At 43.9% G+C, this 26,970-nt stretch overlaps 1 protein-coding gene across 6 annotated transcripts in view; it reads right to left on the bottom strand.

Moving 5' to 3' along the window:
- LOC125159780 (ankyrin repeat domain-containing protein 26-like) overlaps nt 1-23,792 on the bottom strand; it is a 36,190-nt gene extending 12,398 nt beyond the window's left edge. For 2 of the 6 annotated variants that reach the window (XR_007149914.1, XM_047848403.1), the window contains exons 1-8: nt 23,501-23,792; nt 23,023-23,078; nt 18,056-18,092; nt 13,513-13,585; nt 6,060-6,189; nt 5,689-5,750; nt 1,858-1,928; nt 1,432-1,525 (exon numbers count right to left, since the gene is read on the bottom strand). Coding sequence is in view for 3 of the 6 variants with exons in the window: in XM_047848403.1 (XP_047704359.1) it covers nt 1,432-1,525; nt 1,858-1,928; nt 5,689-5,750; nt 6,060-6,189; nt 13,513-13,585; nt 18,056-18,092; nt 23,023-23,078; nt 23,501-23,664 (687 nt within the window). In the remaining 3 variants the exon portion in view is untranslated. Of the gene's footprint in view, nt 1-1,431; nt 1,526-1,829; nt 1,929-2,739; nt 2,783-5,688; nt 5,751-6,059; nt 6,190-13,512; nt 13,586-18,055; nt 18,093-23,022; nt 23,079-23,500 lie in introns of those variants that run through there. The other 4 variants (XR_007149916.1, XR_007149915.1, XM_047848406.1 and 1 more) reach the window with 4 other exon arrangements.
- Nucleotides 23,793-26,970: the final 3,178 nt, after the last annotated feature.

Below are 26,970 nucleotides of genomic sequence, written 5' to 3'. Positions count from 1 at the left end.
GGCTGATTAACTCAAGTGAGTGGAAAAAGAAAATGAGTTCCTGAACTTGCAAAGGTAGGAGCACTATGTTACTAGATAAGGCCCTGACAGAGCAGACATTTCTACTATTTTACTGGCATTTCTTTTCCTTTACAAATCCAACAAAGAGAAAACTCCATTCCTTTGAAGGACGTTTGCATAACGACCTGCTAGTCATTCTTTTTTTTTTTAAATTTTTTTTTTCAACGTTTATTTATTTTTGGGACAGAGAGAGACAGAGCATGAACGGGGGAGGGGCAGAGAGAGAGGGAGACACAGAATCGGAAACAGGCTCCAGGCTCTGAGCCATCAGCCCAGAGCCCGACGCGGGGCTCGAACTCACGGACTGCGAGATCGTGACCTGGCTGAAGTCGGACGCTTAACAGACTGCGCCACCAAGGCGCCCCTAGTCATTCTTGATAAAGACAATAAATTGCAAACTTCTAATTACAAACTACAACAAATCATCATTAAAATAACCCGTTCGAAACTGTCACTAAAGGGATGAGATTACAAAAGAAAGTCAGAATTCAAGATCAAATGATCACTCAAAGTTTGCACAAGTTTGAAACACCCTGAAAAATATTAGCAGGGACTCACACATCTGTATGCCAATGTTCACAGCAGCATTATTAACAATAGCCAAAAGGTGGACTAAACCAAACGCTCACTGTGGTATATATAAAATGTTGCTTTACTTAGACTCTCACAATGGTTTTATGAAAATCTCACTACAAACATCATTCCTTTATGAATTCAATCAACTTCATCTCTTTTTTTTTTTTAATTTTTTTCTCAACGTTTATTTATTTTTGGGACAGAGAGAGACAGAGCATGAACGGGGGAGGGGCAGAGAGAGAGGGAGACACAGAATCGGAAACAGGCTCCAGGCTCTGAGCCATCAGCCCAGAGCCTGACGTGGGGCTCGAATTCCCAGACCGCGAGATCGTGACCTGGCTGAAGTCGGACGCTTAACCGACTGCGCCACCCAGGCGTCCCAGCGTCATCTCTATAGAAGAATTACATCACTAGTAGCAAGTAGGAACAATATCAACCTAATCTTCATTTTTATTTTTATTTTTTTTAATTTTTTTTCAACGTTTATTTATTTTTGGGACAGAGAGAGACAGAGCATGAACGGGGGAGGGGCAGAGAGAGGGAGACACAGAATCAGAAACAGGCTCCAGGCTGTGAGCCATCAGCCCAGAGCCTGACGCGGGGCTCGAACTCACGGACCGCGAGATCGTGACTTGGCTGAAGTCGGACGCTTAACCGACTGCGCCACCCAGGCGCCCCTCAACCTAACCTTTAGATCAGTGAGATTTTCCATATGAGCCAAAACATTCTCATGTACTACTACTAGTGAAATAAGGATTCCTTTTCAGTAGGACAGACATTAAGAGACCCACTTACCAAACTTATCCTTAACAAGTTGCTCTGAAGATCTTGAATTTGGGCCACTTGCTGTTTAATGGTTTCTTCCCATCTGGCATGTTGAACTTTTAGCCTAAAATGCAGATCTTAAGATAATTATTCTCACACATAAATTTAAAAAAATACCATATAATTTCTGAACAAATGAGGGTATTATTACATAAATTCTTAAAATTTTATCAAGAGGAAGATTTGGCAATTGTGCCATTTTCCTCTTTGTGTTTTGTGGATAAGGTACAAAATTGAGAGATAAGATGCCACGATTCTGCATTTCAAACTAGCTCAAAGCTGGAATTTGTATCCACTTAACAATGATATACTGGCATAACTAATACATTTCTCATACTACACTGCTTATCTGCTCTATAAATACTCACGCTATTTTCTCTGAGGGTAGAATTCTACTTTTGCATATGATCTTTCATCTCCTCAGCATGTCTTATGGCCTCTGCATGTCGATCCTGTGCTTCTTGCAACTAAAATAAAGAAAAAAATAATTTTAACTACTGACAATCTAATAGAACACCATCACCTATTTCTGTAACTAAATTATTTTCTTTTTTGACTTGAGAGAGTGAGAGTGAGAGAGAGAGAGAGAGAGAGAGAGAGAGAACATGCACAAATGGGGAAGAGAGGCAGAGGGAGAGACAGAGAAAATCGTAAGCAGGCTCCAAGCTCAGGGTGAAGCCTGATGTGGGGCTCGGTCTCATGACCGGTCTCATGATGTGGGGTTTGGGATCATGACCTGAATGGAAATTAAGAGACAGGACGCTCAACCAACTAAGCCGCCCAAGTGCCCCTGTAACTAAAATCTTATTGGACCCAGTCACACTCTCCCCTACATGCTGATGATGGCTACTTTGAGGTCATAACAGCAGAGTTGAGCTGCTACAACAGAGGCTATGGCCAACAAAGATGAAATGTTTCAATACTCTTACAGAATAGTTTACCAACCTTACTGTACTACAAAAACATAACATTTTTAATGATTTTAAATTATATATGATCAGATAACCGTACAAATGTATCTACTGGTCAAATGGAGGAAATCTAGGAAATTGCCTTATGGTAAACATTTCGGTTTTCACATTACAAGCACCGCATCAACTATGATTTTAAATTTTCACATAGGTGAATGACATTGTTATTCTCGTGATGATAAAACTGAACATGCTGTTTTCAGTGACAACAAGATATTTCATGGAACAGACTGAGAAGCAGTATCCTAGTAGGAGCCAGAATGCCTGGGTCTGAATTCCCAATTCTGCTGGTTATGAGCTGTACAACCTTGAGTACACTACCGAAAACTTCCGTGTGTCAGTCTCTGCATCTGTAAAATGAAGGTAATAACATCACTTACTGGGGCACCTGGGTGGCTCAGTCGCTTCAGTGTCTGGCTCTTGATTTCGGCTCAGGACATGATTTCAGGGTCATGTGATTGAGCCCCACAATGAGCTCTGTGTGGACAGCGAGGAGCCTGTTTGGGATTCATTCTCTCTCTCTCTCTCTCTCTCTCTCTCTCTCTCTCTCTCCCCCACCCCCGTCTTTCTCTCTCTCCCTACTTGCCCTTCCCCACAACCTCTTTCTCTCTCTCTCTCTCTGTATCTCTGAAAACAAATAACCTTAAAAAAGTGATCTCAAAATAAATACTAATAGTATCTACTTCACTGGGATGTTGGGAAGATTACAATAGGAAAAAACACATGAACAACTTAGAAGGGTACGTGGCACATAGTCAGCTCTAAATGTCTGCATTGATTACTGTTGCTATATTTTGCGTTCCAATACAATGTGATACTTCAGGCAGGTGGCATGCCAATACAAGTGGTCCCCATACAAATTATACTCAAGTTATTCTTTATTCTACCACAAGTGGCAGCAAATGGGGAGCTTGAGGCCCAGAATCTCTCCTCAGTACTTCAAACAACTTTGCCAATGCCACTAACCAACAGTACTTTTTTCCACTTATAATCCTTTTAACTGACTTCCACTCTATACCACTCAGTGAACAATGTTCACAGACTACAGTAGAAATAGCCCCTCCTTGATTCAGTAGTAGATCCTTTACATGACCATCGGAGGCAAGGGAAAGCCACTGACATGGAAATAATAGAGTCTTGATAAAATAAAGTTCCTCAATCATTTCATGTCCATACTGTTTATGTTAGGCTGCTTGAGCAAGGGTTACGGGCTCTGATGGCCATGCACTTGAAAATCCACAAGTATCTTTTGAATCCTCAAAAACAAAATCCCCAAAAAAAAAAAAACTCCTACTAAATTTCCTACTTTGAAAGCAATTACACATAAAAATCAAAAAGTGTATACATATATATATATATATATATATATGTTAAAAACCAGAACATTAAAGCAGAAGCCCTTGTACGTGCTCTCTGGATCTAAACTACCTTTTCGGCCTCATTTGGCCATTAACTCTATAAACTGGCATGGAAGTTCAGGGTTAGGATAATGGAATGCTGACCTTACCAACAATATAAACAATCGATTAATGCATGTTTCCTCTGTTATATATATGTGTATATATATATATACACATATATACGTGTATATGTATAAAATATATATATACATATATATGATATATATCTAACATACTGTCTTCTTACACTATAAACTAAAGAAAAGGTTACTAAGAAAATCGGAAGGAAGGGGTGCTGGGTGGCACTGTCGGTTAAAGGTCAGGCTCTTGACTTTGGCTCAGATCATGATCTATACTTCTTGCGTTCAAGCCCCATGATAGGTTCAGCACTGGCAGTGTGGAGCCTGATGAAGATTCTCTCTCTGCCCCCGCTTCCCCTACTAACATGCTCTGTCCACTCTCTCTCTCAAAATAAATAATTAAAAAAAAAGAAGAAAAATAAAATCATAAGGAACAGAAAATACGTTTACAGGAGAGTACTCTATTTATTGAAAAATATCTGTGTGTAAGTGGACTCCCACGGTACAAACCCACCTGGTTCAAGGGTCAACTGCATACCTGTATGATGTCTCCACCAAGAGATTACTGGAACTTAACATAGAGCCAAATTAGAAAATCAAAACCCCGTTCCTACTTTCCCATTCTTTTCTGGACACTATGGCCATTTTATTGGCCTTCAGACATCTTCACATTCCAAACAAGTATTTTCTTGGGGGGCCTGGGTGACTTAGTCGACTAGGCGCCCAACTTTGGCTCAGGTCATGTTCTCAATTTCATGAGTTCGAGTCCTGCATTGGGCTCCTTGCTCTCAGTGCAGAGCCTGCTTCGGATCTTCTGTCCCCCCACCCCGCTCTCAACAATAAACAAACATTCACCAAACAAAGTATCCTCAATATATAGTAAGTCACTAAAAGCCACTGCGATCATTTTGTCTTCTATTTCTATAGCACGCTTTACAGTTTACAAAACGTTGCCACATTTGTTCATTCCACATAACCAAGAGGTGGCTATTAGTGCCATTTTTAGGAACGAGGTCATTGACATTCAAGCAAGTTTTTCCAAGATGCCACAGCTAGGAAGTGACGGAACCAAGATGCTAGCGTGTCTTTTGATTTCAAGTACAGTGCTTGTAGCATTATGCAGCAGCTGCCTGAGCCTAAGAGATCAGAACCTTTTCACCTCCTTCCCTAGTTGTCACCTTAGAATAGGTCATCATTACTTTACTTACATTACCACAAGTAGGACTGCGAAGTTATTTTAATTATCCAAAATGGGTTTTACTTATTGAAGCACCACTAAACCAAACTGTGCTCATCATAATCCCAATGCTCCTTGTAGATCTACTTGACAATCCAAACATATTATTATCAAGTCCCAGGCCATATCTTTGGAAGGTTCAAGTTGTAAACACCATAATCCAAACTCTTTCTGGATGTCAGGAGGAGTCTGACACATGATCCCGTATACACCACAGGATCATACACTTGGCCATACGTTGACCTAGAGTAATTCTTTAGTGTTTCAGATACCTTAACTTCAAAACCCAAACTCATTCCCTCCAAGCCTTCGTTTTCTGCACTAATACTACACAACTTTCATTACGTCTGCAAATTAGCAGAACTCTACTATGCTGTGTGCTCATAATTAACACATAATTATTTTATCACATATAGGAAAACATAGAAGGAAGTTGTTTCTGTGGGCAAATGCAGAGATGAGAGAGTAAAGTCAAAGCATCTCTTGGACGTTTTAACATCACTCCATGCTTATACTTAAAAATAAGAAGAAGACAGTACCTCAGGAAGAGAAGGTGATTCTACATCTTCCTCTTCTCCTAATTCTAATGCTGACATCATATCTAGAGAATACGGTCACAGATAAATTAATGAAAACATGTGTTACTATGAACTTTAAACACATACACAAGTCTATCTCCATTCATGAATATTTCAATAAAATAAAAGCAATAGCAGAAAAGATGTTCAGGGGGTTCGAGATTTTCCGGAAGTAAAAGGGGGTCGTACTTGGGATACTCATAAAGAAAGATAGCAACAGAAAAATATCTTCACGAAAAAAGGATAATATATTTGGATCTACATACTTTTAGATTTTTCTCATACTAGTATTGAATCATAGGAAAACAACTCACAGAGATTCACTAGCTTACCACTTCTGCAATTTTTATGCACTCCACCAGCAGAAGTCACACTGTCATTAACTGTTTGCTCTGGTGGCACATTTTCAATAATACCAACACCATCTTCCTTTGCTTCCATTGCTGACTTTGCTGTTCCTTCCTAGAAAAACAGCACAAAACAAAAACCCAACTTCAGAAAAACATCACATTAATTCATTTGGTCATGCACTCACCCACTCGGAAAGACAAGCACATACTGTATCTGTCAAGTCACAGCCACGATCCGGGGAGGAGCTGGAAAGAGAAATAAAAGACAGACCTGTTCTATATGCTAGTAGCGGTAGAGATGCATGAAAACAGGTAAGGACAGAAAAATACCATCCTCTAGTTCTACAAGGGAAGTGAATAACATACAGTGAACGCACAAAGGAGGAAACACTTACATTTGGGAAGCTCAGCAAACGCTGGGAAGATAGGGCTGTATCTTAAAAGACAAAGTGCACGGGGAGGGTGTGAAGGGCATTCTAGAATGAGCAAAAGGATCAAGTATGAAATAACATAGTAAGTCACAACACCTATGCAATATGGCAAACCTGGAACAGAGTTATTGGGAATGGGATAGACAGAGAGATATTACCGGAACATCAGGACGAAACCAAAAAAAAAAAAAAAAAGAGCAGTGTTATGCTAGAACAAGAATTTTCTCCTTCAGGTAATGGGGATCCATTGAATAAGCAGAGGAGTGACATCGTCACAAGTATGTTTTAGAAAGGTCACTCTGGCAACGTAGGATGTAGGACAATGTAGGCAATGTAGGATGAACATAAAGACAGCAAAACCAGAAGAGTACTGCAAAATTATAGGTGAGAGAGTGAATTACAGGAATAACATATGAAAAATGGGAAGCAGGTACAAACTATCGAATGTGGTGAGTGACAGCATGCGGTCATTTCAGGGAAGTTCGGAGTCCAGGACTTTTCCTGTTTCGGGAATGCTATTTATTAGACTAGGGAACACAAAAGACAGAGCAGATTACAAAGAGTCGGGAAAGAGGAAAGGGAAAGCGTCAGAAACAATGTCTTTAAACTAGGGCATATTAAATTTAAAGTACCCCGTGGACGTAGGAAGAAAATGTTAGGGCCGCCTGGATGCCTCAGTCAGTTAGCACCTGACTCTTGATTTTGGCTCCGGGCATGATCTCACAGTTCATGGGTTCAAGCCCCCCATCTGGTTCTGCGCTGACAGTGCAGGGTCTGCTTGGGATCTTCTCTCTCTCCCTCTGTCTCTCTGCCCCTCCCCACTTGTGCTCTCTCTGTCTCTCTCTCCAATTAATAAATGAATAAACTTAAAAAAAACAAAAAGACAGAAAATTCAGATCAATACAGTTCAAGTAAGAAAAAAGCCCATCATAAATATCTATAAAACATATTGAACTGATATAATAATGCAAACCTACACAGAACTCTGAAGTTGTGAAAAGGAAAGTAAAGGGAGGCGGGAGGAGTTCAGATGGCAGAGGAGGGGGATCAGAATTTCCCTTGTCCCTCAAACACAGCAGTATTGAGGTCACAACACTTGGAATGCCAGAAACACAGGCTGCAGAAGGACAGAAAAATCTCCACATGTGCAAACAGACAGCTTGGCGGGACAGAAGTGTGTGTATGTGAATTGGAAGAAATAAAATGGTCAGCACAGGCATAGAGTGGGGGAAGCCCTTTGGTGGAGAAATGAAAGGAAGAGAGAGAGGCTGTGGGAAGTGTATTTGGATAAGAGAAAACCTGTCCGGACCACCGACCAAGGAGAGGTCCAGAGAGCCAGTTTCTACTTTGCAAAACAGCCTTAGAAGCCAAAAAACAGAATGTTCAAGGTTTCCAGACTTTCTCTAGACCAGAGCTGCCACCTCCCATGCCTGGTGGGGAGGGAGCCGCCCTTAGGCTTGGTAGCAATCTCAGGGCTACACTGGGAGAGAACACCTTGAGTATGGTGGAAAGAGGCGGTATTGCCCTGCCCAAGGGAAAAAGACGAGCCAGGCACGAGCCAGAGGCCCTCTGTCCACTGCGCACAGTGGTGCAACTCCACTACCAGGTCCGAGCAAAGCGGGATCCTACAAGGTTTTGAATCCCAGCTCAGTGCTCAGGGAGCACAGGAGACTGTGCAGCAGGGCAAGCCGGCCCCCCAGGCTATTCTGTGAGGATGGCCTAAACAGTGAGTTTTGAGACACCTCGTGTGGGCAGGAGAGATTGGGAGGTCGCCATTTCTCTCCCCATGACCTACATCGTGGGGCTTCAGGGAACGGACAGTGAGCCTCCGTGGAGGCAGCCTATTACACCAAACCCTGCCTCTCTGTGCCTGGTAACTGCTTCTCTATGGGAGTGAGACTGACACTGATGGGACCAGACAGCCCGTCGTCTAGACCAGCACAGCCACCAGTCCCAGGCACCAATAGACAACTCTCCTCCGGTTTTCTATCTTAGTTTGTTTGTTTTCATTTGAGTTATTATTCTTTTGTCTTTCCTTTTCTTTTTTAACATTTATTTCTTTATTTGGAGAGAGAGAGAGTGAGTGATCAAGCAGAAGACAGGCAGAGAGAGGGAGAGAGAGAGAATCCGAGGAGGTTCCATCCTCTCACTGCAGAGCCTGGTGGGGGTATCGAACCCACCAACAGCGAGAACATGACCTGACCCAAATTCAAGAGTCAGACGCTTCACCAACTGAGCCACTCAGGCGCCCATCTTTTCTTTCCCTTTCTTGTCTTTTCCCTTTTTTCTCTTTCTACTCTCCTCTTTCCTCTTCTCCCTCTGGAATCAGGGAGAAGAGGAAGTATGTATATATATAAATATATATATATATACACATATACATATGTAAATAAATATATATATATACACATATATACACGTATATACACATATATACATGTATATTTGTGTGTGTGTGTGTGTGTGTGTGTGAGAGAGAGAGATTCTTTGTTCCTCTGTTCTGGTTCCTTGTTTGTTTGATCGGGCATTTTCTCTATACTTTTCCAGATCTCCTGCATTTTCCTCCCTCTCTTTCTACATTAAGCCCTAGAGCTCCTTTGAGTCACTGCCTGGTCTTTTTTTCCACTCCTGTCACTTCTCTCTTTGTTTGGGCTAAGGATTCTTCACCACCCTCTTCTCCTTTTTCCCAAGATTACATCAACAAACAAATCAAAGCACACCGGGTGGAAGGCCCAAACTACCACTCCAAATAGTGTGAGAAGCAAGCAAAGATGCACCAAAAGAGTGCACACAACACACCCCAAAAACACTCGTTCGACTGCCAGGCTCTGGACAGTGTGTGATCCCTTTTTAATACAGTAGTACTCACAGGTGTGGGACACAGAACAAGCTATTACAACACATAAAGGACAGGAAACTAGCCAAAACGACAAAACGGAAGAATTCTCCTCAAAAACAATTCCAGGACGAAAGGACAGCCAGACAAGTGCTCAAAAGAGACAGAAACAATATATCTGATCAAGTTTTTGGAATCGTCACGTTGAATGCTGAAAACGAAATGTTGTAAAGGAGATACAACATAAACTAGATGCAGTGACAGCAAGGATGGGTAAAGAAGCAGACAGAATCGGTGAAACAGAAGATATGGACAAAGATGAAGCAGAGAAAGGAAAGAAACGAAATGACTAGACCACGAGGCAGGTACCAGAGATCTAATTGATTCAGTAAGACGAAATAATAGCCACATCATAGGAGTCCCAGAAGAAGAAGAGTGAGAGAAAGGGGCAGAAGGTTTATTTGAACAACTTATAGCTGAGAGCTTCCCTCATCTGGGGGAGGAAACAGGCATCCAAGTCCTGGCAGCACAGAGAATTCCCTTCCAAATCAACAAAACCAGGTCAACACCACAACATGTTCAAAGCGAAACTGGAAAAATACAAAGATCAAGAGAGAATTCTGAAAGCAGCTAGGGACAAACGGGGCTTAATCTGCAAGGGAAGACACATAAGGGTAGCAGGAGACCTGTCCAATGAAACTTGGCAGGGCAGAAGGGAGGGGTAGGAAACAGTCAATGTGATAAATGGGAACATATGCAGCAAAGAATCCTTTCCCCAGCAAGGCTGTCATTTAGAATAGAAAATGACAGAAAGGCTTTCCAAGACAAACACAACCTAATGGAGTTCATGAACACTAAATCAGCCCTGCAGGAGACCCTAAGGGGCGACTCTGTGAGTGGAAAGCAGCAGAGACTACAAAGGACCAGAGGCCTCACCAAAAGCATGAAACCTTCAGATAACACAATGACACTAAATCCATATCTTTAACTAATCACTCTGAGTGTGAATAGACTCAATGCCCCAATCAAAAGACACAGGGAATCCGAATGGATAAAACACAAAACAAAACCAAAGAACAAGATCCATCTATATGCTGTCAACAAGACACTGATTTTAGCCCCCAGGACACCTCCAGAGTCAAAGTGAAGCTATGGGGAACCACCTATCATGCTACTAGAAGTCAAAAGAAAGCTGGAGTCACCACACTTCCACCAGAAAGACTAGATTTTAAACCAAACACTGTAGTAACAGATTCAGAAGGACATTATATCGTAATTAAGGGGTCTATCCATCAAGAGGAGCTAACAATTATAAATGTTTATGTCCCCAAAGTGAAAGGCCCACATGTATGGATCGATGAATCACAAACATGAATAAATGTATACATACAAATACCATGATTGTAGACGACTTTAAGACTCCACTCGGGGCAATAGGCGGATCGTCAAGGCAGAAAATCAGTAAGAAAACACAGATCCTATGTGTCATTGGACCAGATGTATTCAGATATACATACATATATATTGGCCTTAATATATACATTTACATACATGGATATCAACACCGATATATTGAGATCTCTTCGTCCAACAGCAGTAGAATGCACATTCTTCTCAAGTCCACATTGAACATTCTCCAATATAAATGACATCCTGGGTCACAAAACAGCCCTCCACAAATATAAAACGACTGAGATCATACCTTGCCTATTTTCAGATCACAACAACAAGCACTTGGTCATTCTTTCTCTCTCTCCCTCCCTTTCCAAGAGGAATACAAACATTACAAAAACATTTAGCTCACCTCCTTCCAAGAAAGAGAAGAAAAGAATAATAAACCTTGTGGGGCAATGAGTCATGGATGAAAACCACACAGACAGTAGAATTCCATAACCAATATGTTGACAATGGAGTTGACAGAAAGTGATGTACTAAAAGAACAGACACTAAAGAAATGTTTTCTGCAAAGACAAATTAGGGTAGGGGTAAATCATTAAAAAAGAGCATGGTGGGGGGGGGGACACGTCGGTGGCTCAGTCAGTTCAGCCTCCAATTTCAGCTCATGAGTCATGATCTCCCGGTTTGTGGGTTTGAGACCTTCATTGAGCTCTGTGTTGACAGCTCGGAGCCTGGAGCCTGCTTTGGATTCTGTGTCTCCCTCTGCCTCTACCCCTACCCCGCTTGCACTCTGTCTCTCTCTCTCTCTCTCTCCAATATAAATAAACTTTTAAAACATAAAAATTACATTAAAAACTATGGGGGGAGAAGAGGAAAAAAGGAAACAATATAAGACACGACCAATCAATCAAGCATGAGCTTAAGACAAGGAAGAAAAGGAGAAATGTGAGCAAAATAAGGTAAGTGGAAACAACATATATTTTTCAACAGGTACATAAGTAGGATTGGGAATATACTATGAACAGTAGTATATATATATATATATATATATACACACATATATATATGTTATATATATCTATATAGTATATATAGAAATAGTATACATATATAGTGTATATATAGTGAATATATATAGTGTATATATATAGTGTATATATATATAGTGTATATATATGGCATATATATATACACTATATGTATATAGTGTATATATATATAGTATATATATATAGTACACATATATAGTATATATACATTATATAAATGTATAGTGTATGCATATATAGTATACATATATATCATGTATACGTAAAACAGAGGCTTTGATTCACAGTGTATCCCTAATAATACTGACTTTTAGCACTCTACAGTAATCTGGTTATAAATACTGTAATATTTAAGTTTTTTCACTATAAAATAAATTGTTCGATTACTGGCATCTATCGCTTCCTAAAAGCTATAAATTATTACTGGACCAACGAAAAAACAGAAAAAGAAAGGTTTCTAACACATCAACTTTCACTATGGAGAAAGAACTGGGAATGAGAATTCTAGAAAGAAATGTGAACCTTCAAAGGATGTATGTGACGGGACACAGATGGGGTTGAAAAAACAAAGGCTGAGGACTTTTTCTCTGCAATTCTAAGCTCACAATGGGAGGAGACTAAAAATATATGGTAACCTTCTTTCGTATGTAACTCCTGATTTTCTCAATAGAATTCCTTTGCGTTTATACGTATTAAACACTAAACGGAATATAAACTGAAGCCTGACTTTTTAAATTCACATATCTAATTGTGATACATCATGCGTATTTCATTACTTTTCAAATTCCATTCTACAGAATTCCATTTCCCTACTCATTTTTTCACATTCAAAACCTATGACATTGCTTCTTCCAAGCAAGACTTCATTCTAGGAGCTCCAGGAGTCAAACAAGTATGTTTCCTAACCTCCAGTAGCTTATAATGATTTAGGGGCTTTGAAAGGAATATTTAAATAACTATCAGATGTCTGAAACTTTAAATTTTAGAATCAGACACAAGGACTAGGAGGAGATATTTTTAAAAGCTAGAATATGAAAGATTTCTGAAATTAGAAACTTGACAACTTGGCTAAGAAGAGCCTCTGCTCATAGGGCTACTCTTCTCAGCAAAATACGTATTCTTCAGGGAGATGCACAATTTTAACTTACTCTTCATGGAGTTATTTCAAAAATACAGGGAAACACCTTTGTAAGGTAAATGTTGAGAAATAATGTAAACATCTAAGTTTCTACATTTTCTATATTATTTTAGTCTAAATATAGAACAAAGGATAGAGACAAGGAAAATCCTGTATCTCGCTCTCAAAATAAAAATTGCCTGGGGCGGGGGCAACATACAATAGATAATTGGATCCAATAAGATTTCATTAGGCTTCAGTATTATCAGTCATGTTAGTATCACAGTAAGCATCCTTATCCTTAACCAAATGTCATATTTCCTCCATTATGGGAAAGCTTTTCCCAATATAATTCAACGGTCATTATATATTTTCCAGCCCATTCTTTTCTCAGCCCCCACCCCTAGGATTTACCAAAGTAAAACAAAACAAAACAAAACAAAAAATTCAACGTGTCATGTATCTGTCAAGGGGTTTGTTCTTGCTAAATTTCCATTACACACATAAAATGATGATGCACAGGCTACTCTTAAATTTTCAGAGTAAATAAGGGAGAAAACTAAATTCAGAGCAGGAAAGTGAGTTTCACAGGAGGGTACTTTACCTTGGTACCGAAATCTACGTCTTGGCTAGCTGATGTAGGCCATGAATCTCCAGGACCAGGTTTGTCAGAAAGCCTTTAGAGCAAAAATACACAACAAAAACATGTTCACTTTTTTAAAAACAAAATTTCAAAAATTAAGTGAAAGGTCAGCTATCTGTTTATTCAACGAAGTTTCTTATTATAATTAAAAGTTGGCCTCTGTTTTTTCCACTAAGTTTTATTTTAATTCCAGTAATATTAACATCCAGTAGGGGCGCCTGGGTGGCGCAGTCGGTTAAGCGTCCGACTTCAGCCAGGTCACGATCTCGCGGTCCGTGAGTTCGAGCCCCGCATCAGGCTCTGGGCTGATGGCTCGGAGCCTGGAGCCTGTTTCCGATTCTGTGTCTCCCTCTCTCTCTGCCCCTCCCCCGTTCATGCTCTGTCTCTCTCTGTCTCAAAAATAAATAAAAAACGTTGAAAAAAAATTTTTTTTTAAAATCCAGTGTTATATTAGTTTAAGTTGTACAATACAGTGATTCATCAACTCCATACTCACCCCGTGCTCATCATGACAAGGGCACTCACTCCATCATCCCCATCACCTCCTTCACGCCGCCCACCACACACCTCCTCTCTGGGAACCATCTGTTCTCGGCAGTTAAGAGCCTGTTTCTTGCTTTGTCCCCCCTTTTTTCTCTCCCTTTGCTCATCCGTTGTTTCTTAAGTGCTACACGAGTAAAATCATATGGTGTTTGTCTTTCCCTGACTTTGCTTAACATACTACTCTCAGGCTCCATCCAGGTGATTGCAAATGGCAAGAGTTCATTGTTTTATGGTTGAGTAATATTCCAGTGTGTGTGTGTGTGTGTGTGCGTGTGTATGGATATACATATTCACACACACACATACATATAAGACTTCTTCCTCATTCACTCATTTGTCAAAGGACGCTTGAGATGGCTACTGGAAATAATGCTGCAATAAACACAGGGGTGCGTGTGTCCCATGGATTTCGTATTTTTGTATTCTCTTGGGTAGTATACAGTAGTGCAATTACTGGATCATAGGATAGTTCTGTTTTTAAGTTTTTGAGGAACCTCCATACTATTTTCCACAGGGGCTTCACCCACTTGCATTTCCACCAACAGTGCAAGAGGGTTCCCTTGTCTCCACATCCTCGCAGACACTTGCTTCTTGTGTCCTGGAGTTTAGCCATTCTGATAGGTGTGACGTGGCATCTCGTTGTAGTTTTGGGGAGCATCTTTACATGTGTCTGTTGACCATCTGTATGGTGTCTTTGGAAAAATGTCTGGTCATGTCTTCTGCTCATTTTGAAACGGGTTTTTTGGAGGGGGGTGTTGACTTGTATCAATTTTTTATACATTGTGGATACTAACCCTTTACTGGATTTGCAAAACATTTGCAAATATGTTCTCCCATCCCAGAGGTTGCCTTTTAGTTTTGACGGTTTCCTTCACGGTGCAAAAGCTTTGTAGCTTGATGTAGTCCCCATAGTTTGTTCTTGCTTTGTTTCCCTTGGCTCAGGAGACAGAACTAGTAAAATGTTGCTACAGCCACAGTCAGAGAAATGACGGCCTGTGCTCTCTTCAAGGATTTTTTTTTTTATGGTTTCAAGTCTCACACTTAGGTCTTTAATACATTTCATTTGTGTGTATGGTAAAGAAATTGCTCCAGGTTCATTCTTTGCATGTGGCTTGTCCACTCTTCCCAACACCATTTGGTGAAGAGACGGCCTTTTCCCCACTGCATAGTCTTTCCTGTTTGTGGAAGATGAACTGACCATACAGTGGTGGATTTAGTTCTGGGTTTTCGGTTCTAGACCATTGAGCTATGTGGCTACTTTTTACGCCAGTACCCACCATACTGTTCGGATTACTACAGCTTTGGAATAAAATTGAAATCTGAGATTGCGATACCTCCAGGTTTCCTCTTTCGCAATATTGCTTTGGCCATTCAAGGTCTTTTGTGGTTCTATACAACGTTTAGGATTGTTTGTCTAGCTCTGTGACAAATGCTGTTGGTACGTTGACAGGGATTGCATTACATCTGTAGATTGCTTTGGGTAGTGTAGACACTTTCAAAATAAGTATTCTTCCCATCTATGAGCATCGGATGTCTTTCTCTTTCCGTCACCTTCAATTTCTTTCATCAGTGTTTTACGGTTTCAAGAGTACAGGTCTTACAAAATTTGGACCCCGTTTTAAAAAAGCTTTCCGTTCGCTGTTTTGCCTCCACCTCTCCTAACCTGTGAAATCTCCAGGAAAGACCCAGTCTGAGTTTCCATAACCAAGGGTGACAAGCAGGGAATTCTCTGAAATGGTTGAAAATTAAATCTACAAACGTTACCACAATGACTTCTCACCTCACATCTGTCAGAATGGCACAATTTCAACACACAGGAAACAACAAGGGATGCTCAGGGTGTGGAGAAAAAACAACCCTTGCGCACTGGTCGGGATGTAAATTGGTATCGCCACAGTGAAAGCCAGTATGGAGGAGCCTCAACAAATTAAAAATACAAATACCATAGGATCCAGTAATTCCACTACTGGGTATTTCGTTACCCTAGGGAAATGGAATACTAATTTGAAAAGATATATGCACCCCTATCTTTATTATAGCATTATTTACAATAGACAAGATATGGAAGCAACCCAATTGTCCATCAACAGATGAACAAACCATGTATACACCCACACACACACACACACACACACACACACACACACACACACACTGGAATATTACACAGCTATAAAACAGAATGAGATCTTGCCGTCTGCAACAACATGGATATACCTAGATGGTATGAGGCTAAGTGAAATAAGTCAGAGAAAGACAAATCCTATATGATTTCACTTCTATGTAGAATCTAAAAAAGGGAACAAATGAGCAAACAGAGAAAAAGCAGAAACAGACCCAGAAATGCCTTTCTAAACAACTCCCCTAATCCTGGGTCCTTCATTCCTGTCATTCGCCTTTATCTTACTTGGCATAAACCCCCATATTCTGACGTCTCTTCTTGAACTCTTATTCCCATCCAACTCAGTGTTGTTCTTCTTGAAACCTGCTCTCCTCTGCTAATTCGATTCTTACTCTCCTTCATTGTATTCATAAGATACACTCTCCCGCTTTCTATTATTAAAACACTTGCCTGCAAGATGAAGACAAAAAAGAAACAAGTAAAGGAAAGAAAGAAACCAAGAAAAGAACCCGAATTGAAATCTCATTTCTGTCACTTATCATATCCAAATAGGTCACTTCAATCTCTTTTGAGTTTCAAGTTCTCCATGGAAACAACCATTGGACAAGGAGGTTAAACAGAGGTTGAAGTACCAGAGGGTATTTTGATGAATTAATCTCTGAGGTTCCCTAAATCGTGAGATTCTAAGTGCTTTTGACTTGGCCTCTGGAAAAATGGAGAGTCCTTCGCTGGCAGAAGTGGAAAAATTAATGGAAAAAAAATACCAAGAAAACCAGAGAAGAAAGTTAAAAGGCAAAAACACAGTACAGAAAAGTCATGGGGAAACACAACTCCAAACAAAGAGAAAGCTTCCTAGAACTAGTCAAGGGTACTAGCCCAAAGGGAAACCAGACTAGGAACTTAGGCAACAGAGAATCATAGAGCAAAATCCTCGAAAGAGAGGCTGAATTTAATTAACGTAACATGGTCTACAACTAGATATCCTTCCCTTACAGAAAAATCATTTGGCTCAAAAGAGGAGATATCACCACATCTAAGGTGCTGCCTGACAAGATCTTGCTTATTATGTAAAAACTGTGACACCATGGCCATAGTTGACATCCACCCTTAAATCTCTGATGGTAAAAGCAAGGGACTAGTTACCACTGCACTAATGACTTTTGTCAGCACTAGTGGTCAGATATATAAGGGCAAATGCTTGGACTAACCTGGATTCTTAAGAAAACCCTCAATTAGAGTTCTGACATCATTACCTTTGACATTCTGAGTTGATCTGCACTAGGATCTCTATCTTCATCTCAGAGCTGCTGAGGAACCAGAGAATGGATGTGGAAGCTTCACGGGCTGATGGGCAAAGCCCTCAGCTACTCATTAACTATGCAATCATGGGGCGAGTAATCCACCTCCCTGAACCACATTTGCCAAAGAAATAAAAGGTAGGCTACAATAACACAGCTACTTTGCAAAGCTATGCAGTGACTATATAACTGAACAGATGTTACCCATAAGACATAGTGTCTAGTCCAGGGTACAACACACAACAACTGCTTTTGTTCTCTGCGTTCCCTTAGGAAACACATAATTTTCACTTCATTCATTTCCTTTCCTTTCCTTTCCTTTCAATTTCCATTTCATTTCATTTCATTTCATTCCTTTATACTTTGAGAGTGAGTGCACACAGAAAGAGGGGAAGAGATCCCATGGAGCCTGTCAGCGCAAAACCCGACGTGGGGCTTGAACTCACAAACCTGAGTGGAAATCAAGAGTCACACCCTTAACCGACTGAGCCCCCCAGGTACCCCAACAAATGTGATTTTTACAAATCCATAAAAATCCTACCTGGTTATAGAGTCTTCCTCAGCATTCTTATCTCCTCCTAGAGAAGAAAGCAAAATACATGTTAAATCAACAATCGAAAAATAGAGGAAATTACAAGTGTACGGCTTATGATTTGTTAAAAAGTATGCCTTTGGGACCACACCTGGAAACCGCACTACACTGAATGGTAATTATACGATTGGTAGGGTTCAAGCACTAAGAAATCTTACTTTCTCCTCCTTATTGACCAAAAGCAAGAATAGGTTTTATCAGAATTTGACACCTACAGGTGAACCGATGTTTCCAATGACCATCACTGACTGACTCTATGACACTGGAGAAAAATGGTATCGTTAGGAGAATGATGGTCGTAAGCTGACAATGTCAAACTGAAACTAGCATGATTTTTCTGGACTTCCACTACTAGAGGAGTTAAAAGACAGTATCTTTATTTTGCTCTAACACGGCAGAACTGCCCCAGCCTTCAGTAGAGACTGTTCACTTTTAGGATGAAACACTGCCTCACAAAGTGTGCTCTATAGCTATTGTCCTTTGCAGCATGGCCACACCATAGCAAACACACTCTCCCTGACCTTATTTCCAATGGCAAGGTAAGTAAGAAGGATTTGGCATTCCGCTTTGATAAAGTTCTAACCTCTTGGGACTGTCTTCTTCCATTGCTAGAGAGTCTGTCTACACCCACCGCACATCACAGAGGAGGATGATCCCAATGTGAGTGCTATGTAGTGGTTCATGATGTCATTTTTCTCAACCCTCCCCATTAGGTGACACACAGCTAGAGAAATCATGCTTTTTTTCATGGAAGGCATAGGTCATCAGATCCTCTACTGAAGAGCAACAAAACAAAACAAAGGGCAAAGAATGTCTTGAATGCCGACCTTCAATTACCAGGGAATTTTAACTTTCTAAACATTCAAAGATATCCACCGTATGATTCTAACTATATGACACTCTGGAAAGAGCACGGCTATGGAGGTAAGGGTTGGGGTGAATGAAGGGATAAAGGGGTACAGCACAGAGGACTTTTAAGGCAGTGAAACTCTTTCACACGATACCACAAAGGTGGATTCACATCATTACACATTTGTGAAAACTCATAGAATCTAGAACACCAAGGATGAACACTAATGCAAATTAGAGACTGGGCCTCAAAATGAAGAGTTAGTGTCCATACAAAATGCACCACTGCTCTCAGGGTGCCTGGGTGGCTCAGTTGGTTCAGCATCCAAGTCTGGATCTGAGCTCATGTCATGATCTCACAGTTCATGGGATCAAGTCCTACATCAGGCTCTGTCCTGACAGCACAGGATTCTTTCCCCCCTCTCCCCTGCCCCTTTGCTGCTCACACACATGCATGCTCTCTTGCTCAAAACTAAACCAAGGAACTGAAACAAATATACTACTAAAAATGGACCACTGTCGTGCAACATGTTGACAACAGGGGAGGCTAGGTGTGTACAGGGGTATGGTATATGGAGACTCTGTACTTTCGATTATATTTTGCTGTGAACTTAAAACTTCTGTAAAAATAAGGCTTCTTAAATGCATAAAACAACACCAACAACAACACATGGTATCCACTGAAGCTACTCTTAGCATATATTAACGCATGATACAGTCACCTTGAAAATTAAGACAGAGATCAAAGTAACACAATAGGGGGACTGTCTCCTATATGGAAGTATATGAAAATACATACAGCAAAATACAAAAACACAAAAGTTATTTGTATACTTAGGCAAGAAAACAATTGGTGAATATGATCAAATATCTTGTAAGTATAAACAGGGATTCAGGGGCGCCTGGGTGGTGCAGACGGTTAAGCATCTGACTTCAGCCAGGTCACGATCTCGCGGTCCGTGAGTTCGAGCCCCGCGTCAGGCTCTGGGCTGATGGCTCGGAGCCTGGAGCCTGTTTCCGATTCTGTGTCTCCCTCTCTCTCTGCCCCTCCCCCGTTCATGCTCTGTCTCTCTCTGTCCCAAAAATAAATAAAAAAAACGTTGAAAAAAAAAATTTAAACAGGGATTCAGCACTATGAATCAAACCTGGGTTTTCCATATAATTAAGAGATTTTATTCTAATTTTAAGTCGAAAATCATTACATTTACCATATGTAAGAGTCATAATGAAAGCTTAGCCACATAAAAAAAGATTATAATGACCTAATATTGCCCTAGTAATTTTTGTGCAAATACCTACTTCATATGGATGATGAAACTGAAACCAGTACCATGGTAACCATCATATTACTTGCTAGTGCAATAAACTCTTAAGACAGCACCAAAAATTAAGTCAGGGCTATAATTCCTATGCAGAACAGGTTTCATCCAGCGGGCCAAAGAGGGCTACCCTCAGAACATCCTGCTTGAATGACTGGCCCTTGGTGGTTCCCTGGGATCTTGGATTTCAGGAGGGTTCCCACCATTCCCTAGCTGGTTAAGAGTCGCTCACTCTGCCTAAGTGCTGGTACAATCAATGTGCTTCAGGCCGCACACTTGATTTCCTTCTGGACACCTGGAATTTGGGGACATGCTAAGGAGAAGATGGCTATGTGATTAGCATTTGATGAAACCTCGGGCACTGAGTATCCATAAGCCTCGTACTGGCCCACAACATTTCACTTGTGCTGTCCTAATTTCATGCTGGAGGAATTTAGCACATCCTACTAACTCCATACAGAAAGGATTCCTGGAAGCCTGCGCTTGGTCTCCTCTGGACTTCACCCCATGCACGATATTGCTCGGTGCAGATTGGCCTTTCTAGCCTGTCCCCATACCAAATCACAGGCATGACTACAACTATATGCTGAGGTCTGTGAGCTCTTCTAGTCAATAATCAAATCTGGGTGCCGTTACGGTGCCTCCAACACAATTGCATTGTATGAAATCTTTATTATTTGGGTTGATGTGTTACACATGGTTACAGTCAGAAGGTTATGTCACAGAATACCTTTCCTGGAAACTCTTCTTCTTGGTATTTGCCTTGAAAAGTCCTACATTCCTATATACCCATTTGAAGAAAGGTTCAAAAGGAATAGATGACATCTTGATGTCAGAAAGCGTGCAACAAGCAACAATCCTATTTTACTCAGAAAAAAAAAAAGAGAGAATCCTGGTGGTTGCCACTATGTTCTACCATATACAAGTTCCTCTCAAATATGAAAAATCAGTTAACTTTCTCCCACACACTAGGACTTAGTTCATTTTTTCTGGCAGATAGGAATCAAGAGAAGTAACAGGGATTGTTCTAGAAAAAACAGAACTATCAGATGCAGTATAAAAACATACTACTGATTATAGTTTTTTGTTTGTTTCCTTTCCTTCATTTCTTAGAAAATTAAAAAATAGTTCACCTATTAAAGGCAGTTATTGCCAAGATAATCAAAAGTCATAATTGCTGTGTCCTCACTCCTGCTGCTCTCCTCTGTTCATCTGATAAAGTCCTACTCATTCTTCACGTCCAATTTAAATGCCTGCACACAACCTGGAAACCTCGGAATCTTCTGAGAGTTCTCTCTCACCCTCTAACTTTTTAGAGTCAGGAATCACAAATTCGTATTAACTATACTGTTTCGGTCTCTGCTTTATCTTTCCCCTGCCAGCGCCCTAGTCAAACATGAGTTCTTAACTGATGATTTTCGCAGGGAAAAAAAAAAGGCACCAAATATTATTCTTATTTCTTAAGTGATTAAAACAAAGTTAACCAAAACAAATGAGAAAGACACAAGGCCCAGAATGAAAAATTAATGGAATAAATTGAACCCCCTGACGTTTTCAATCTACACAGCTGAAAGTTTCATAATGGCCTAATACTAGGCTAAGGAAACAGGAGCTTCCTTTGCCTCCCAGTCTCTTTATGTGGTTTCCTATAACCTATCCCCCATATGAGGCTTCAGCAAACTACGGCCACAGGCCAAATCCTACCTGCCATCTGGTTCTGTAAACAGTGTTTTCTTGGGGCATAGTCCCATGTCTTCACTTGCATACTGCTATGGCTGCTTTCACACTACAAGGGCAGAGCTCAGAGACCACATCACCTAAAACATTCACTGGCTCTTTAGGAAAAAGGCTTGGTGATCTGTATTTTATGCATCAACCGGAGTGTCCTAACTCAAATCTAATCTTATTAGTCTTCTGCCTCAAATCCTCCAAAATCCCTGCATCAAATACTGCTGGCTCCCTCCCTAAGAGCCATTGCACAGTCTTCATTCTTGCTAGAAAATCACAACTTTATTTGGATATTTATTGTCTCCATACACAGAGAAGGTGGCCTCACCCCGGCTTCAAAAAGAGAAAGGATTATTCTAAGCCAATCACAGAACCTGATTTACCAGGGACCCGTTGAGAATGAGTGTGTGACCTAACCTAGTCTTTAAGATGTTAGAGGAAGTCTGCTGCAAGCCTCTTCCTAGTAAAAAGAAACACCCAAAGGAAAGCAGTCCTTCCCACCCACTGGAAGTTGCCGTGCGAGAATGTGACACCTGGAGCCGTGGCTAATTAGCCACCCCGGAAAGGAGAAAGAAAAATACCACCAGCTCCAAACCTGAACAAGAGACGACTGGCATCCTGATGACATCACTGAACCATCAAAACATTTCTGGTTCCTGCTGTTTTAGTCACTGTTAGACGTCACCCATTATTTGCCGCTAAAAGCATTCTACCGAAGAAATTGCCCGAGGCCTATCGGGGAAGATCTACTCCTTCCTACAGCACTAAGAAACTTCCATAAGCTTGTCTTACCTAGGTATTCACCCCATTCCCAACCATTGTCCTAGCACACGTTTTCTACCAGCAAAACCCAGCTGCTCATAAATCCCGCTAAGGTCACTCGCACACCTTCGCCTCTGCACTGCTGTGTACCCCGCCAAGCACGTAATCGTGACAGTTTGCAAACACTGTCAAACACACAAATGTCGGCCCTTCTGCCTCTCTACCTGGCAAACTGAACGACTCACTCTGCACGCTTACCGTCGATTCTACCCAGTCCTTGAAAACTCGGATTCCTCACCGGGAACTTACGGTACCTGGAACAAATGCCAATACAAAATAACAATGATCACTACAAGCTCTACGAGACTCTGGCACCTAGTAAGCACTAAATAGAGTAAATAACACAAAGGACAGTGCTGAAAACAAACTCCTGGGGTGCAGAGCCTGGTTTTGGAACGTTTGTATTCTACAACAACAGGATAACACTTAGTAGCTAACAGGCACTGAAGAGTTACTTGTGAAGTGAACAAATGGACATGAATAAATTAAACTCCTTTGAAAATTCTTCTTACAAACCACAGAAACTTTTCTGTTTCAAAAACCGCAGGGACAGCTCTCTTCTGTTATGAGCACCTTAATGATCCCAACGCTGTCTGCTGGATCTTTGGATCCATCTTTGGAAGCCCCCTCCCCCAGGATCGCGCCCCGAGCCCCCGCCCCCGCCTGCGGCACCCACCTCCTTCTTGACGGTGCGCAGCAGCCTCTGTCGAGGGTCCGCCTCTGTGGGACGAGACGAGGGGGCACACGGTCAGCCCCGCGCTGGGGCCGGGGCCGGGGCCGGGGCTGCCGTCCCGCCGCCCGCTCGCCCTGCGCCCGCTTAGCTGCGGCGCCGGAGGCCATGGCCGCGCGCGCTGCGTTCCAAGCCCAGGCGGCGGCGGGGCCTGCTCTCTGGCCGCGCAGCGTCAGCCGCGTTCGGCGGGGCCGAGCGCCCGGTTACGTCAGGCCGCGCCGCGCCTCCGCCCGCGCCGCGCCTCCGGTGGGGCGCCGCCGCCGCCGCCGCCGCGCCTCCGGTGAGGCGCCGCCGCCGCCGCCGCCGCGCCTCCGGTGAGGCGCCGCCGCCGCCGCGCTTCCGGTGAGCCGCCGCCGCCGCCGCGCTTCCGATGAGGAGCCGCCGCCGCCGCCGCCGCCGCGCTTCCGGTGAGGAGCCGCCGCCGCCGCACATCTGGTGAGGAGCCGCCGCGGCCCCGCTTCCGGTGACGACCGGGCGCCGCAGACGCCGCGCTTCCGGTGAGGAGCCGCCGCCGCCGCCGCGCTTCCGGTGAGGAGCCGCCGCCGCTGCCGCCGCCGCGCTTCCGGTGAGCCGCCGCCGTCGCCGCGCTTCCGATGAGGAGCCACCGCCGCCGCCGCGCTTCCGGTGAGGAGCCGCCGCAGCCGCCGCGGCCCGCTTCCGGTGAGGCGCCGCCGCCGCCGCCGCCGCCGCGCTTCCGGTGAGGCGCCGCCGCCGCCGCCGCGCTTCCGGTGAGCCGCCGCCGCCGCCGCGCTTCCGATGAGGAGCCGCCGCCGCCGCCGCCGCCGCGCCTCCGGTGAGGAGCCGCCGCCGCGCTTCCGGTGAGGAGCCGCCGCCGCCGCCGCGGCCCGCTTCCGGTGAGGAGCCGCCGCCGAGGCCGCCGCGCTTCCGGTGAGGAGCCGCCGCCGCTGCCGCCGCCGCGCTTCCGGTGAGCCGCCGCCGCCGTCGCGCTTCCGATGAGGAGCCGCCGCCGCCGTCGCCGCGCTTCCGGTGAGGAGCCGCCGCCGCCGCACATCTGGTGAGGAGCCAACGCGGCCCCGCTTCCGGTGACGACCCGGCGCCGCAGACGCCGCGCTTCCGGTGAGGAGCCGCCGCCGCCGCCCGCCGCGCAGCCTGGCCCCTGGCGGGAAGGTCCTCGGGGCGTCGCACGCTCTGGGCCCCTACCACCAGCAGCCCCGCCTCCGCGGGAAGCCCCGCCTCCCACGCCTGGCGGCCCAGCGCCCACTCCCCCTCCTTTGGGCAGGGCGGAAATGCAGCGTTCAGGCCCAGAGCAGGTCCTGGCCGGGCTGCAGGGAAGTGGCCTGAGGCGGTGGAGCCTGTTACTGACACGCTCCAAGCCCCATGGTTCCCGTCTTTAAATGGATGTAATAGAGGCGCCTGGGTGGCTCAGTCGGTTGAGTGTCCGACTTCGGCTCAGGTCATGATCTCACAGTTCGCGGGTTCGAGCCCCGCGTCGGGCTCTGTGCTGACTGCTGAGAGCCTGGAACCTGTTTCCCATTCTGTCTCCCTCTGTCTGTGCCCCGACTCCGCTTGTGCTTTGTCTGTCTCTAAAATAAACAAACATTAAAATATATGTGTGTGTATCCAATGGATGTACTAGGACCACCTCTTCGGAACGATACCAGACGCAAACGAGATAGTGAATATAAAGCACTTAACAGAGACCTAGGAAAAAACACCCGCAACCATAAAAGCTGCCGTCATCATCATCATCATCATCAGTATTATTATTACTGAGTCCTCCAAGACACAGTGGCTCTCCACCCAGATTGGCCGGGCCTTGCGTGGCTCCCTCCCCCGCACGCAGGTCACTGGGAGAGTGGCAGAGAGGGATCCTTCCAGGACCCCAATAGGGCACTTGTCTGCCAGGACTGAGTCAGCCAAGACCCTTTGCGACCAACGCTCCTTCCACCAGGTTCCTGACCGCGTCCACCCAGACGGCACCTCGGGTTTACAAACGTTTATTGACACCTACCACAGGCCAGGTTACTGTACTGAGGATACGGAAGTGAGCAAGTTGGGCAAAAGCCTGCCCTCACAGGGCGTAGGAGGTAGACAGAAAAACAAATAAGCAGATGATGTGGGATGTTGGAAGTTTCTGGAGAAAACTGAAGTAGGCAAAGGAGACAGGTGTATTTTTGAAGTAGGGTGCTTGAGGGAGGCCCCATGAGGAGATGCCATTGAGCAAAGAGGAGAAGCGTAGATTGGGGGATTTCTGGAGGAAGAGCATTCCAGGCAAAGGGAACAGCAAGTGCAAAGGCCCTGAGGTAGCAGGGTGCCACTGGGTGGGACAACTAGCTAGGAGGCCAGTGGGGCTGGAGTGGCATGAACAAGAAGGATTGGCAGTCTTCCAAGGTCCTGTTAAGGCTTTGAAGTCCGCTTAAAGGACTTGCATCCTGCCCTCGAGAGCCCCCCCGGGTTTCAGCCCTCCGGTCACTAGGACTGGGGACAGCTCAGAGCAGCCCTCTTGCTGAGGAGATTCAGAGCCCCTTGTCTCCATGTGTCAGTGTCCTAAGCCAGAGAAGAGGATTTTGACTAGCCGAGGGAAAAGAAAAGAAGCTAGAAGGATAATGGGCATTCCCCGAGTCCAAGGGGGGCCTGGAGGACTGGGCTGAAAGCAAGGTAGCCCCAGAAAGAGAGACCCTTGGGAATAGTCGCCTGGCAAGGACAGAGTGGTTAGGGTGCCACCACTCAGGGGGAAGGAGCTCCAGCTGTTGGAGGTTCCCGTTCCAAGGACGGAGCATCCTACTGGCCTGGCCTGAGACCTACGCCTGCTTCTTGCTGGGCAAGGGGAGCCTCAGCCACAATCCCACCACCCCACTATCTCCACCGAGAGTCCCCGGGGGGCCCAGAGAATGCGAAATGGTTGCTTGGTAACCAACACCCCCCCCCCATATACTAGAACCCTATATGGAGGACCTACTGTGTGCCAGCCACTGCATCAAGGGCTTTAGGGTTTGGGTTGCCTGCTTTCACCACAACACGGACATGAGCCCAAGCTTCACTTTTGGCCTCTTAATATTATCTTCTTCAATATATTACATTGTGAAAGATGACATGAAATAGTCACTTATGTCAACAGGTTTTCCAATGGAGCCAGAGGCCAGGAAGGAGATGGGCCTTATGCACATCCTCACCGGTAGGAGAAGCACAAATGTTGGAACCGGGCCAAACACCTGCAGCTTGCTACAGTGAGAGACCCCGCTTAGTGATAGCCTTAGAAACCAGGTACGGTCACCAAGTTTACTTTCCTGCCACCAACACCAGTCTTGGTCATCAGAATTCGTAGTAAATGACTTATACAAGCATTCCCTCTTGTCTTCAAAAACCTCTTACTTTTATTCCCTGGATGGGGGTGGGGAGGGTAGAGGCACTCTTTTGGTTGCTGCCCACAGGTGTCTTTCCCAAACTGCAATTCT

This window comes from Prionailurus viverrinus, unplaced genomic scaffold (assembly GCF_022837055.1).
Source record: "Prionailurus viverrinus isolate Anna unplaced genomic scaffold, UM_Priviv_1.0 scaffold_61, whole genome shotgun sequence".
NCBI lineage: Eukaryota > Metazoa > Chordata > Mammalia > Carnivora > Felidae > Prionailurus > Prionailurus viverrinus.
The sequence above is the reverse complement of the archived record's forward strand: the minus strand, read 5'-3'. Positions and strand labels throughout refer to the sequence as shown.